At 33.8% G+C, this 15602-nt stretch overlaps 3 protein-coding genes across 4 annotated transcripts; all 3 read right to left on the bottom strand.

Moving 5' to 3' along the window:
* Positions 1-55: 55 nt before the first annotated feature.
* LOC106441200 (pentatricopeptide repeat-containing protein At2g35030, mitochondrial) lies at positions 56-2135 on the bottom strand. The gene has a single exon (XM_013883016.3). It carries the CDS (start codon positions 1992-1994, stop codon positions 111-113), a length of 1884 nt encoding a protein of 627 aa, XP_013738470.2. The 5' UTR covers positions 1995-2135; the 3' UTR covers positions 56-110.
* A 7751-nt stretch (positions 2136-9886) lies between these two features.
* Positions 9887-11837, bottom strand: LOC125600527 (urease accessory protein D). The gene is made up of 8 exons (XM_048773212.1): positions 11608-11837; positions 11454-11519; positions 11299-11373; positions 11162-11206; positions 10794-11027; positions 10619-10701; positions 10349-10517; positions 9887-10149 (listed from the first exon to the last, which is right to left on the bottom strand). The coding sequence occupies exons 1-8, from the start codon at positions 11704-11706 to the stop codon at positions 10036-10038; spliced, it is 885 nt and encodes a 294-aa protein (XP_048629169.1). The 5' UTR covers positions 11707-11837; the 3' UTR covers positions 9887-10035.
* LOC125600526 (bifunctional purine biosynthesis protein PurH-like) lies at positions 11803-14914 on the bottom strand. 2 transcript variants are annotated; one of them, XM_048773211.1, is made up of 12 exons: positions 14704-14914; positions 14506-14614; positions 14334-14409; positions 14168-14264; positions 13911-14013; positions 13677-13810; positions 13423-13600; positions 13173-13330; positions 12878-13087; positions 12465-12812; positions 12260-12386; positions 11803-12156 (listed from the first exon to the last, which is right to left on the bottom strand). In XM_048773211.1, exons 1-12 carry the CDS (start codon positions 14815-14817, stop codon positions 12005-12007), a joined length of 1806 nt encoding a protein of 601 aa, XP_048629168.1. In that variant the 5' UTR covers positions 14818-14914; the 3' UTR covers positions 11803-12004. The 2 variants fall into 2 exon arrangements, with proteins under 2 accessions (XP_048629168.1, XP_048629167.1); XM_048773210.1 differs by having other exon boundaries at positions 14506-14629; positions 14704-14902.
* Positions 14915-15602: the final 688 nt, after the last annotated feature.

Below are 15602 nucleotides of genomic sequence, written 5' to 3' on the forward strand. Positions count from 1 at the left end.
CAAGTCCCAAATTTGGCGGGTATCACTCAAAAACAATTTTTTATATAACAAAGAAGAATGAATGACTGTATTATTCAGTATAAGATGGTAAAAGATCGAATCAGACAAATCTATAAGAACAGAAGTAAGAGCTTATCTTCTTCAACATCTGAAGTCATGTTCTTTCTCGTGTTGTTGCTAAGACCTGTTACTACCCAATAAAGAGCTTCAAACTGAGGATGAGAGAAGTCTCCAACTACAAAAGCATGCCACCCAAACCCGACTTTAACCCAACTACAACCTGGCGGTTTCTTCAACCCTCTCTCCTTCATCTTCATCCTCATCTCTGCAGCTTCCTCCCTTTTCCCACTCCTTTTATATATATTAGACATCATTACATAGGTTCCAGCATCATCCGCCCCTGTTTCCAGAACCTTCTTCACCACCTCGGAAGCAATACTCACTTCTCCATGAACATTACAAGCCGACAAGAGCGCTCCATAGACGGAACCTGATGGCTTAGCGTCTACACTATTGATGAACTTAAACACATCTTTCAATCTACCAGCCCGACCAAAGAGATCCACTACACAGGTATAGTGATCTTCACGCACAGAAAGTGACTTGTCTCTCACGAGCTCCTCAAAGAACTCCATTCCTTTATCCACCAAACCGGCGTGGCTGCAAGCGGATAGCAAGTTAAGATAAGTCACCTCACTGGGTTTGAACCCGTGTTTCCGCATCTGATCATACATCTCAATCGCTTCTTTCCCAAGCCCGTGGTGTGCATAAACCGCAATCATACTGTTCCATGATATCAAATCCCTTTGGCTTACCATCCCGGAGTCGAATATCTTCCTCGCAGCTACCAGCTCTCCACATTTTGAGTACATGTTAATAAGCGCTGAAGTCACGATCTCGTTCTTCTGGTGGACAGACTTCGATACCAACTGGTGAATCTGCCGCCCTTCCACAAGACCAGCCATGTCACTACATGCACTTAAAACACTCACATAAGTTCCCACGTTAGGCTTAACACAACCATCCCTCAACATGTTTGAGAAAACCTTCAACCCATTTTCGTTTTCTTTAGCCTGAACGTATCCTGTTATCATCGTGGTCCAGGAAATAACATTCTTTTCAGGCATCCGGTGAAACAAAACACATGCTCTGTCTACTTCCCCATTCCGTATAAACCCTGTGATCATCGTATTCCAAGAAGCAAAGTCTCTCTCTGGCATCACTTGAAAGAGTTGGTCAGCTTCCTCTATCCTATTGTTATGTGCGTAACCAGTGATCATCGCGTTCCACGAAACGATGTTTCTCTCAGGCATACAATCAAAAACCCGCCTCGCTTCATCCACCTTACCGTTCTTCGCCAAACCATCAACAACAGCAGTCCAAGACTTAACATCCCTTACAGGCATCCTCTCGAACAAACCCATAGCCTCATCTATCCTCCCGCGCATCACCAACCCTTTAATCATCGTATTCCAAGAAACAACGTTTCTCTCAGGCATTTCATCGAACAGCTCCAGGGCCTTGTCGATTCTCCCGCTTTGAGCGTACCCATCAATCATAGTGTTCCAAGAAACTATATTTCTCTCCGGCATCGCCTGGAAAAGCATCTCAGCTGCAGAGAATTGCTTGGATTGCAAGTACCCACGAACCATAGCTGTCCAAGTCACGACATTTTTCCTGGAATCGGACCTATCGAAGAGCTCTCTAGCTTCTCTCATGTTCCCTGACTTGATATACCCGTTGATCACATCCGTCCATGTGATCACATCTCTCTCGGGCAATTCGTCGAACAGCTTGCGTGCTTCTGTGATTCTACCTTCTTTGCATAGACTCGAGATCAGCCATTCGGGTCGTGTTACGTTCGGTTTGGTATAGCTGGAAGAGGAAATCGAACGTAGCGGATTTGATAGTTGGTTGGATCTAACATGGTCTGATATGGGCAGTGTTGCTCTTCTGTAGTAACTTTTTAGCCGCGACCATGCGCGAGACTGCATCAGCTAGAAGATTGGAAAAAGTGAGCTGCCTACTGTTTTCTTTTTGTTAGATAGAAGAGAATGAAAAGAGTTGAGGCGAGGAGGGAGCTCTTTGATACAGATACTCGAGACGACTCATCCGAGGCGGGATACATAATGATAAATTCACCTTAAGTAGTTTACTTTATTTTTCATAAAAATATTCTTTTGATTTAAAAACTACTAGGTGACCGGTCCGCACTCTGTGCGGACATAAGAACATGATCGGTCTGCACCGTGTGTTCTCTCTCGGTCCGTACCTTACGAGAGGGAACATAGCAACGTCAGTATGAAGATGCAGATATTGTGTGTATGTATAATTGCAACGTCACAAAATATTTTGTGTGTTTACGAAGATACTTTCATTCAAAAAATGAAATAAATAGTGTATAGTTTTAAAAGTAACAGATTTTATATTATTATTAATTAGAATTGTATTCTATATGTTTCGTAATTCTTTATTTTAGGTGAATAATATTATTTTTCCATATATAATAAACAAACATTTATGTAGACATATTAAAAAAAATATAATAATAAAAAAAATCAAAATATTATCCATAAATAATATAAATTATGAAGTATATTTTTCAATAAAGAAAGCAAATTCAATTAGAAATTTGCAAAAAATTAAATAAATTTTGTAAGCAATTTGACGGGTTAACATTATTTGATAGATTTATAAATTTCTAAATTTTATTGAACATGAAATAATATTAAATTGACATACTGTCATCGGTCTCCTAACTCATCACAACCCATCTAGCAAATACAAAAAATAAATAATTGCAACAGTTTATTCATTTTAAAATTTGTATTTGAAAAAAAAATAGATAAAAATTACGTACCGTGACTACGAAATATTCTGAAAAACTTGTTCGTAGACAACATTCAATATTTTTGTCTCCGGCTTCCCTTCTTTACCAGTTATTAGGATTTTTTAATCCAGATCTCGACTTAACTCTTGAAAGTGAAACTTTGCCTTGCATTTTGTAAGCATTTTATAAATTATTTTAAAATTATGATAAATTTATTCTTTAAACAACGATAAATAATTTAAAAATAATTTTAATAAACATTTTTGGATTTTGTAATATTTAAAATAGTTATTATATAATTATATTCGAACATAATTCATCAAGTAGAGTATAAAACTATTATAATTATCTTATATAAAATTTCGTTCATTGTATTTTATAGTTTATAAATATTAAAAGTAATAAATAAAACATTATTAATCTTTCTATAATACTTCCAAGGTAAAGTGGGTGGCAGAGTCGATGAAAGTGGGTGGCAGAGTCGATTCATCAAGTAGCATATAATACTTCCAACGCAAAGTGGGTGGCAGAGTCGATGAAAGATGAGGAGCATTTGCGTCTAAACACATTTTTCTTAGCACACAAGCAGCATCGTCGTAATACCTTAATAGTATGAGAGGAGAGATTTGTGAATAATACTTTAAAGAATGAAAAGATAATGTTTGTATTTTAAGACTTTGGGTGTCTCATATATATATATATACAATCGATTTATTTCTCATATTAATGACGCACAAAATTTTACACAATAAATAATGAAATCGTTTAAAGAAAGACATTAAATGTGTATTGTCAAAAAATGATTTGCATATGATATGATTTTAACTTGCGCAAATAATCCATATTAGAAGGTAAGTTATTAAAAACAAACAACCTAATTAGAAACATTAAAATATTTTGTAAGCAATGTAATAAATATGATATCAACATGCGCAAGTTTACCGTTTGAATAATAAGGAAAGTTTTTAATATTTGTCCAAATTTTAAATCTTGCCCAAGGGTAAACTAAATCGATAATATTTATTGATTTCAACTTGCGCAAGTAACCCATATTGTGAATAAGTGATTTGCATATTTAATGATTTCAATTTGCACAAGTAATCCATATTAAAAAAGGCAAGTTTTGTCAATAAGTTATTTGCATATTTAATGATTTCAACTTGTGCAAGTAATCCATATTAGAAAGGTAAGTTATTAAAAACAAACAACCTAATTAGGAGGGGTGGGCACTTTACCCGATATCTGAAGTGGCACCCGAACCCGCTCTGAAAATGCATGTCAAGTTTTTAATTAAAAACTAACAAAAAATTACATCCAAATTTTTTTAAAAAATAGCTAAATTAATGCCTTTTTAGTTTTAAATTTTTATGTCTAAATCTATTAACCATTCAATCTATTAAAAATAAAAAATTAGTTAACTGAAAGTTATATTTTTAAATATAAGAAACTTGAGAAATGAAAATTTTAATTTTTTTTCAAAATCTAAATATTCGAACCCGATCTGAAATAACCGAATCCGAACTAAAAATACCCGAACCCGACCCGAAGTACAGAAATACCCGAACGGGTTCTACACCTCTATACCGAAATACTCGAAAATCCAAAATACCCGACCCGAACCCGAACGGGTATCCGAACGCCCACCCCTACTAATTAGAAACATTATAATATTTTCTAAGCAAATGTAATTAATATGATATCAACATGCACAAGTTTACTGTTTGAATAATAAGGAATGTTTTTAATATTTGTCTTAGTTCTAAATTTTGCCCAATGCTAAATTAAATCGATAATTATTATCCCCTATCTATATATGGGCTTAACGAAATCGACAATAGTTTTGGGCTTGTCTACATAAGCGATTGATTAAAATAAATGAAAAATAAAATTCAAAAAAATCGACCAGTAGAATTATAACAATTTTTCTGAGAAGCTCTATATTAATGCCATGTCAGCAGAAATCACTAAAGTGACTTCTCTTTTAATGTATAGGAGGATTGTATATGTGTCGTAATTCTTTATTTAGGTGAATAATATTATTTTTCCATAAATAATAAACAAACATTTATGTAGACATATTAAAAGAAAATATAAAAAATCAAAATATTTGATAGATTTATAAATTTTTAAATTTTATTGAACATGAAATAATATTATATTGACATACCGTCATCGGTCTCCTAACTCATTACAACCCATTTGGCAAATACAAAAAATAAATAATTGTAACAGTTTATATATTTTAAAATTTTTATTTGAAAAAAAGTAGATTAAAATTACGTACCGTGACTACGGAATATTCTCAAAAATTTGTTTGTAGACAACATTCAATGTTTTTGTCTTCGGATTCCCTTCTTTACCAGTTATTAGGATTTTTAATTCAGATCTCGACTTAACTCTTGAAAGTGCAACTTTGCCCTGCATTTTGTAAGCATTTTATAAATTATTTTAAAATTATGATAAATTTATTCTTTAAACAACGATAAATAATTTAAAAATAATATTAATAAACATTTTTGGATTTGTAATATTTAAAATAGTTATTATATAATTATATTCGAACAGAGTTCATCAAGTGGAGGATAAAACTATTATAAATATCTTATATAAAATTTCGTTTATTTTATTTTATAGGTTATAAATATTAAAAGTAATAAATAAAACATTATTAGTCTTTCAATAATTTCGAGAATAGTTTCCATAAATTGTTATTTGTAATATTCGTTAGATTATATGGCAAGTGATGTTAAACGTCAATAAATTAAACAATTATTCCATATTTGGAAAACATATATATATATATATATATATATATATATATATATATATATATATATATATATAACAATGACAAATTAAATGGTAGAGTATGTAAACACCTGTTTTCTACCATCGTGAGTTAGAACACCGCCGTATTTAAGAATCATAAGAGCCTCTACAGGTCTTTATTCTTCGCCTTCACCATCCCACTTCAGCGGCTTCAGTTGAACCTTCCTGTATATCCTTGAGAAATTTCCTCCCTGCGCCATTTCAAAAGGTTCTCTGCTGTGAGAAAATGACCTCATAAATTAAATAAAAAATGCATAATGCTAGCTTACTTATAAGATAGTATATTCAACAAAAAAAATGATATAAGATAGTATTACTAAATGATATTATGTAATACTTTCCCGGACAATATTCAACAAAGAGAGAGAAAGTACTAAAGAACCTCTTCAAGAACTGCTTTAACTTGGCGAAACTTCTCAGCATGTTCAATCAAGGTTTTCTGGATCACTATCACTCTCACGACCTGGTCTACATATAAAAAAAGAAGACCATATTGTTGTTACCAGTATTCAACACATAGAAAATATAGACCAGACATGTTTTTTGGAGACAAGACACAAATAGTTGAGTTCAGGGTTCTAAAGATGAGGAGTCTTTGCGTCTAAACACATTTTTCTTAGCACACAAGCATCATTGTCGTAATACCTTAATAGTATGAGAGGAGAGATTTGTGAATAATACTTTAAATAATGAAAAGAGAATGTTTGTATTTTAAGACCTTGGGTGTCTCCTATATATATACAGTCGATTTATTCTCATATTAATGATTTTAATATTTTTCACAATAAATAATAAAATCGTTTAAAGAAAGATATTAAATGTGTATTGTCAAAAAATGATTTGCATATGACATGATTTTAACTTGCGCAAGTAGTCCATATTAGAAAGGTAAGTTATTAAAAACAAACAATCTGATTAGAAACATTAAAAGAGATTTTGTATGCAATATAATAAATATGATATCAACATGCGCAAGTTTACCGTTTGAATAATAAAGAAAGTTTTTAATATTTGTCTTAATTCTAAATCTTGCCCAAAGGTAAACTAAATCGATAAATTTAATGATTTCAACTTGCGCAAGTAATCCATATTGTTAATAAATTATTTGCATATTTAATGATTTAAACTTGCGCAAGTAATCTATATTAGAAAGGTAAGTTATTAAAAACAAATTTTGTCAATAAGTTATTTGCATATTTAATGATTTCAACTTGCGCAAGTAATCCATATTAAAAAGGTAAGTTATTAAAAACAAACAACCTAATTAGTAGGGGTGGGCACTTTACCCGATATCCGAAGTGGCACCCGAACCCGATCCGAAAAACCCGAACTGAAATCCGAACCAAAGTAGCAAAATATCCGAACGGGTATTGAATAAGGAGAGATTGGATACCCGAACCCGAACGGATAATACCCGAACCCGAATGGATATCCGAAGATAACCGAACATATGTATAATTAACCTTATATTTTTAGTTTACATCTCTCATTTTATATAAAATATATATATTGATACTGCACATACTTTAAGTTCATATGATATACATACAATTACGAAAAAAATGATTTATTACTCACTTAAAATGCATGTCAAGTTTTTTATTTAAAAAATTAACAAAAATTTACATCTGAAATTTTTAAAAAATAACTAAATTAATGCTTTTTTAGTTTTAAAATGTTATGTCCAAATCTATTAACTATTCAATCTATTAAAAATAAAAAATTAGTTAACTGAAAGTTATATTTTTAAATATAAGAAACTCTTGAGAAATGAAAATTTTAATTTTTTTTTTCAAAATCTAAATATCCTAACCAGATCCGAAATAACCGAATCCGAACTAAAAATACCCGAACCCGACCCGAAGTATAGAAATACCCGAACGGGTTCTATACCTCTATACCGAAATTCCCGAAAATCTGAAATACCCGACCCGAATCCGAACGGGTACCCAAGGCTAATCTAAATCGATAATTATTATCCCCTAACTATATATGGGCTTAACGAAATCGACAATAGTTTTGGGTTTGTCTACATAAGCGATTGATTAAAATAAATGAAAAAGAAAAATTCAAAAAACTAGCCAATAGAATTATAATGTTTTTCCTGAGAAGCTCTATATGAGTGCCACCTCAGCAGAAATCACTAAAGTGACTTCTCTTTTAATGTATAGGAGGATGTTTTATACAAATATTCTATTTTTTAAATTTTAAAACAAAGTTGTGTTTAATTTTATTTTAATACCTTTTTTATTTTTAAATAAAAATTTTATTTTAAATACAATTGGTCTCTTTATCTTTCTGGTAATAACTAGATAAAATATTTAATTTTAATTACAAATAGATAAAGAAACAACTTTTTTTAGAGCGTTAATATTACTGTATATTTCTCAGATCCATTAATAAATTTTAAAATTATTAATATTTTGTTAACATATGAGTATTCTATTAGAATTTTTTATCAATAGATTGTATTTTTTAATTAACTTCTTACAAAACTTCTATTTTTAGAAAGTTATTATTTTTGGAAAGTTATTATATTTTTAATAAATCTTTGTAAATTTTGGATTTTAATTTAGAAATTAGGTTAACAAGAATTTTTGTTGATATATGATTATTCTTTTATAATTTTTTACAATACGTTGTATTTTTCAATTAAATTTGAAAAAAAAACTGATTATTTTTGGAAAATTATCATTTTTTAAAGAACTATTGTAGATTTGGAATTTTGATTTAGAAATTAGTTTAACAAATTTTTTTTATTGATATAAAATATACTTATAGATTTTGATCAATATGTTGTATTTTTAATTAAATTGATACATGAGTTTCTTTGGTTTAGAAATTAGCACAACAAGAAGTTTTGTTTATATGCTGTATTTATAAAATAAAATTTTAAAAATTGTTATTTTTAGAAAGTTATGAAAAATTCTAAAGAATACTTTTCATTCAAAAAAATTCTTGTTAGCTTAGAGATGATATTGAAAAAACACAAATATAATTTAACTTCTTTTTAACAAATGCAACTTTAAGTATGAAACAACAAATACAATTCGTAGGATGAAACAACACAACTTTTGACATTAATCGGTATTGGTATTATTAATAATTTTAGAGATGATGTTGAAAAAACACAAATGTAATTTAACTTTCTTTTCAATCAATGTAACATTTAAGATAAAACAACACAGTCTTTGAGAAATACTGTATGTATAACTAGGGTCGGCCCGCCCTACGGGCGGGATATTAGTTAATTTGATATCCACTAAATGTTCGAGTTGAAATTTGTTTTAAGATTCAAGAATTTTGTTATCTGTTATGTCTTACTTATTAGTATGCGGTGGTATAGTTGTTTTTCGATTATTCTTGCTTTGGTATTGTATCAAATTAACTAATTGTCCAACTCATAATTATAGATGTACAAATGTGGATTTGTGATAAAGTTTGATGACAATACTGTTTTTTTTTTTAATTTTTATTCATAGTGGAGTGTGCATGTGTCAGAAAGAGGCCTATAACAACTTTTATGTTTTTGTGTATGGATTTTAAATATATATTATTTTGTATAATGCATATTTGCTCTACAACATTTGCTTGTAGACTAAAAAAATTGTTTTTTATATTTTTAAAAGAGAAAATATTTAGTCTAGAATATAACATGGACATATGTATTGACTATATATAGAAGTTGGGTGTTATTTTAAAATGACATATGTATAGAGATTTTTCAACCATTACTTCACTGGCATAAAACATTTATAACTGTAAATACCTTCTTTTAAAAGCAAAACTAATAAAAGCGTGTACAACAAATGTATTTTGATATATATTATATGCATCAAGTTATAAAGGTTGGAAACAGTGCAAAACTGTTTGGAGTAAAGTTTTTAACTTCACGATCTTCATCTTAACGTCAGTTCAGTGTCGAAGAAGCATGGACTTCCAGCTGACACGATAATAAGTATTTTCGCGGCCACATATTTATAAAAAGTGACTTTAGCCTAGTGGTTCTAAGAGAAATTAACAGTGCTGGAGGTGTTGGGTTCAATTACCCTTAACTGCATTCATTTATTTTGGCCCTAAATATAAAAAGGGACACGTGTCACTCCCAGAACGCACGAATTGATGATGTGGCATCACGGGAGAGAGGCAAACATTTCTTTATATATATAGATTTAAGTTATTTTTAACAAATGCAACTTGCAACTTTTATGATGAAACAACACAACCTTTCAACATTAATTGAGATTGATATTATTAATAGATTAATTTTGAATTACTTCTTATTGTTTTCACCTAAACACCAATATGATGTTGGATGGACTTGTTGATGCTTTTGGTAGAGTAAGAAAAAGAAGAAATTGAAAATGAAAAAAGACTCAAGCATAAGGAGATTGACCAAGAAGTGGTTCCAAATCACCCAGTTGTTGCCTCAAGAAGTTATAGACTGACTCTGTGGAATCCGAAGCAATTCGAACCACAACTCCTTTCCCCTGCAATATATTCACACCATGTTTCAATCATTAAAGCCTAGCCGCAATAGCCATTCATGCGTTGTCTCTAATCCTACCGGTCAATCTTGTCTAGTTTTGGGCAAAGCTGTGTATATATATATATATGGTTTCTTGATGGATAGGAGAAACAAGATTTAAGGATTTGGAAACTGAGAAAGAAAGCATGATTACTACTAACCTCAGGGCCAAAAGTGCTGCAGGAAGCTATGAACTCTGGTTTCATGAAGCCATTACGTACCCTTGAATCAGGATTGTGTCTCCGAGAACTATAAGAGATCTGCAACTGTTCCGACATCATATTCTTCACGTTTTCTTGAACTTGCTTCTGGAGTTCCCTCAGCTTTGGCCTTTTGCCAAACAGATTTAGCAAATAAACCAAATTCTCACTATAAAGATGTGCTCTAGTGCCTTCTCTAGAACTACTGCAAGAAGACAGAGAGAAACCAACCCGAAGAGTATGACCATTGCTATGGCATGATAGTCTTGCATCCGCTCCGCTATGCTTTGTATGTTCCTCTTCTCTAGCAGCACCTGGAGTAAACAAACCGTTACCACAGTAAGGTCTAATAATCTTGGTCATGAATGTTCTTATCAGATGAGAGTAAATGAGATTAGTAATTTACTGTGTCAAGGAATAAAGGTTTATCATCTTCCAGGTAGACATTGTTTATGCTTTTATAAAACTCGAAGTCCCATTTTTCACCATTTGCGTGACGCCCGCTTGTGATCCAATCCACAAGGACAAGGTTAGAGTCTGAAAGCAATCTGAAGTTCTGTTTCTGATAGTACCGAGCAGTGGAGAAGCAAGTCACTGGATCTGGAACCACAACCAAAAGAGACTCACTCCCTATTCTCGCCTACTGCACGACAACAATATGAGAAACAGGAATCAAAGAAAAAGAGTCTTATTCTATTGCAATAGCAAACTGGTGTTCTATCTAACACATACACAGCTCAAATGATTGTAGCAGACATGTGAAAGAAACATTACTTCTAAAGTCTGTTCAGAGCACTTTGATCCTATTGCCTTGTATACCTGTAGTGAAATAACAGGATCCAAGCCCAGAGAATCAAACCAAGTAAGATGAAGTTAGTGTATCCATTTCAAAAGAGACGGAATGTTTTAACCTTAGTAGAAGACTGGGTTGTAAGAACTGCAGTGCAGCCATCACCAATGGTGAACTCACATGAAATCGAATCTCCCTATGAACAAGAACTTGTTCAATTAACTGACAAATTTACTGAGAGACAAAAGGAAGTGAGAGAGAGAGAGAGGGAAGTACAGAGACAATGCCGCCGCCATAGGTGATACTGTAAATCCAGACAACATCAGTTCCGACAGGAGCTACCTGAAAGTTCGATATCTTCCTTCACTGTCGGGAACTTAAGCAAGTGAAATTCTGAATAAGAATCTGCATTAAAATAGATAGAGAGAACCTTGGTAGGAAGTATGAACTTGAGAGGATACTTAGAGAAGCAACTCGTAGCCGTAGATCTCCCTCTTATCTTCTCCACCACCACTTTCCCTGTCGCCATCTCTGGTCTCTCTCTCTCTCTCTCCACTGTCGTTGACTCTCTCGTTTTAATTTGAGTTGACTAAATATATACACATCTCATCATGTTGCTTCCGGGTGTTCATAAAAATATGATCTTTGAGTAGAAAAATGCCAAATTTATTCGTTGAAACATCTCTCAGGTGCAAATCATACACAAAGTCAAACGCTTTCATATTAAAGTTACAACATTTCTCAACTCTTGCTTTTTATTTTAGTGGGTGTTGTTCTTGCCTAGAGCCCAGACACAAACTCTTTCAAAATCTCTTTTGGATTCATCATCAATGGCGGAAATGTCTAACGTTGGTGAAGAGAAGAGAGACACCATACTTGTTGCAGCAATCAATAGCGTCTTGGTCTCTAATACTACCTCCAGGCTCTGCTATTGCTCCTATTCCTTTCTCACACGCCTCTTCTACCGCATCTTTCCAAGCTGCCATTCATCACACAACAACAACAGCAAGTATTAAAACTTTCTCTTCATAGAAGCATTACGCTATTACAAACAGAAGAGTGGTCTATGAAAATAAATATACCAAATGGGAAGAAGGCGTCACTGGCCAAGGCAGCTCCTTTGGCTTCCTCGCCAGCTTTCTTAAAAGCTAGTCTCAAACTCTCTACTCGGTTTGGCTGTCCACTTCCCATCCCCAGCATACAGTTGTTCTTCACCATAAACAACCCAAGAATCAGAATCATGAACGAGCCAAGACGTATAGAAAGAGAAGAAGAAAGGGAACCAACCTTTGCTATCACAATGGCATTGCTCTTGACATGCTTAACACAAAGCCAGGCAAATTTGGCATCCGCAAGCTCGCTTTCAGTTGGAGTCTTATCCGAGACGGCTTTAAAACTGATGTCTTCTGGAGTTATATCATCCGAGTCTTGAGCTAACCATCCTCCACCAACTTGTCTGAGAGACAGCTTCCCTTGGTCATTCTTTTTCGCCTCCAGGATCCTCAGAGTTTTCGACTTCCCTTTGAGAACTTCAAGACCTTTAGCAGTGTACTTTGGAGCAACCACGATTTCATAAAACATTCTAGTTTCCCCGTCTGTTGGGCTCCTGAACTCCCGGAGCTCTCTAGCAAGAACCTAGAGACATATTAACAGATTATTAGACAACTGAATACACTATGGACAGAACTAGTTGAATTTACCTCGTCCACTTCGACATTGAAGGCTACAATGCCACCAAAGGCGCTAACTGGGTCAGCTTTCACAGCTAAACGGTAAGCCTCGAGAATATCATCGCGTGAGGCAACACCACAAGGATTTGTGTGCTTCACGACCACACATGTCGGGTTTTCGAATTCTGACACACAGTTCCACGCAGCGTCAGCATCAAGATAGTTGTTGTATGACATTTCCTGCTCAAAGAAATATCAAAAAAGGGATTATATGGCTGGAAGGCAAGTACAAGGATGATAAATGACAGTTAAAAACTAAAAGTACCTTTCCATGGTGCTGAATGGCTGTGGCAATACCACCAGCGTTGACTTCAGCAAGGCTCTTATCAACATAAAAGGCAGCCTTTTGATGAGGATTTTCACCGTAGCGAAGGGAGCTTTTAAGTGAAAGAGGAACTGTAAAGCTGGGAGGGAACTTCTCTTCTGAGAAAGGTTGCAAGACAAAGATATAATGATTTAGAAAGAAGTTTGATTTTTTAGTATATTCATGTTGAGTCACAAGTCTAAGCACTTACTTCCTTCGGTCTGCTTCCATAGCCATTCTGAGACGGCGGAATCATAAGCAGCAACATGCTGAAAGGCCTTCCACGCAAGTTTTCTGCGGAACTGTTGGTCACTCTGCCCTCCTTTGAGATACTCCAAAACGGCTTGATAATCCTCTGAATCGACAACAATGAGGACATCCTTGTGGTTCTGTCCAATAACATAAAAACACATTCATCATCAAGAAATGAATATAAGGAATAAGTTTCATATGCATATGTATTACCTTAGCAGCTGCTCTGATCATAGCAGGACCACCAATGTCGATGTTCTCAATCCCATCCTCAAAACTGATCCCACCTGGAGCAGTTACTTTGTTGTAGAACGGATACAAATTGACAACCACCACATCAAATGTACCTGTCATTCAATACATACGAAACGATGTAATTTAGCATAAAGACACACTATAGACAGCTTAATCTCAACCTTAGAAGGCAAACTAAATGTGAAAACAAACCAATGCCATGCTCATTAAGAGCTTCCATGTGATGCTCCACATCTCTTCTAGCGAGGATACCACCGTGAATGTTTGGGTGCAAAGTCTTCACACGGCCATCAAGCTGATTTTCGAGAAGAAGAAAAAAAAACAAAACAAGAGCTAAGTTTAACATACCAAACTAAATTGCTTAATCATTTTTTTTAATGAAAGGTGAATCCTATTGAAGAATTAAAAACGATAACAAAAGAGATGCGAACTTAAAGAAAGAAACTTGCCATTTCAGGGAAATGAGTAAGCGTCTCGACTTTGGTGACAGAGACTCCAGCATTCTCCAAAGTAGAAGCAGTTCCTCCAGTAGAAACAATGGTGTATCTAGAGATGAAAAAAAAAGGAATCATTTTTAAGTCCATAAACATAACTCAAGTTGTGAAGAAGACATACCCTAGCTCTTGAAGACCGTTGCCAAGAGTAGCTAAATCCTTCTTGTCAGATAAAGATATCAAAGCTTGCTTCTTTCCTGTTGTATACATTAAAAAACCTTATTGTATACAAAAAATATAATCAAAATCGATCTCTGAACATGAAATTTCATGTTAACAGAGAAAAAACAAACCAGAGGAGGCCGAGGACTGTGGCTGGTTCTTTAGAGCTGTCTGAGACTCTGACATGGCTCTGACCGCAACGAAACTTGGACGCAGAGACTTACAGTATACCTGCTGCTTCTGAAAAAAAATCAACTAAGTCTTTATCATCAGAATGTGAAAGAAAGACACAAAAGAAGGCGTCGACAAAGGGAGAGGAGAGAGCTTACAGGCTGAGCAAAGCGAAAAGGCGCGACGGTTTTCCTGCGCAAGTAGCCGTAGAGAATATCGCCAGAGCGAGCACTCACGGAGGTGGCGGTAGCGGTGGCGGCGGAGCTGAGCATATCTATCTGTTTCGCAACAGTTGTGAGGAGTAGTAGTGAGTGGTAATGTTTTTAGGGTTTTTGCGATTTTGCGGCTAATTGGAAAAACAAATTAAAAAAAAAATAAGAATTAATAGGGAAATATTTAATAATATATTATTGGAAGTAATTATTTATTTATTTATTATTAAGGATGTTGACATTAGATAACACCTGTAATCTCGCCTGGAATATTTCGGAAAAAGCTTATGGTTAAGTAGAAACCAAAAGTCTAATGTGTACTGTGAAACCAAATTAGTAGTAAGAAAGTTAAACTTTACTGGATTGAAGTGGCAAATCAATGGAGATGACGATTACTATGAATAAATCAAAATAGTTTTTTTTTTTGGGGCAAAATAGGATTAAAACTAGATTAGCGTGAAAAATTATAACTAACTACAGATAATATTTGGTTAGCCTTTAATATAATTTTGCAAGTAATGTTTCACACAGGTCGATGTGTTCTCTTTCGGAATCGTCTTGTGGGAAATCCTTACATTACAGGTGACTAGGTGAGGAACCCTACGCCAATCTGCATTACGGGGCAATAATCGGTAAATGACTTTCTGTTCTCTTTTATTACCAACAAAGGTTTTGTACAATTGTAGGCAGTACATTCAGTTCGGTCTTTACTAATTTGTTGCTTGTATGAATAAAAATGATAGGAGGCATTGTGAACAATACACTGAGACCAACCGTGCCAAGCTACTATGATCCAGAATGGAGGGTTGCTGATGGAGCAGTGTTGGGCTCCTGACCCATTTGTT

The sequence above is a fragment of the Brassica napus genome, unplaced genomic scaffold (genome assembly GCF_020379485.1).
Source record: "Brassica napus cultivar Da-Ae unplaced genomic scaffold, Da-Ae ScsIHWf_228;HRSCAF=393, whole genome shotgun sequence".
Classification (NCBI taxonomy): domain Eukaryota; kingdom Viridiplantae; phylum Streptophyta; class Magnoliopsida; order Brassicales; family Brassicaceae; genus Brassica; species Brassica napus.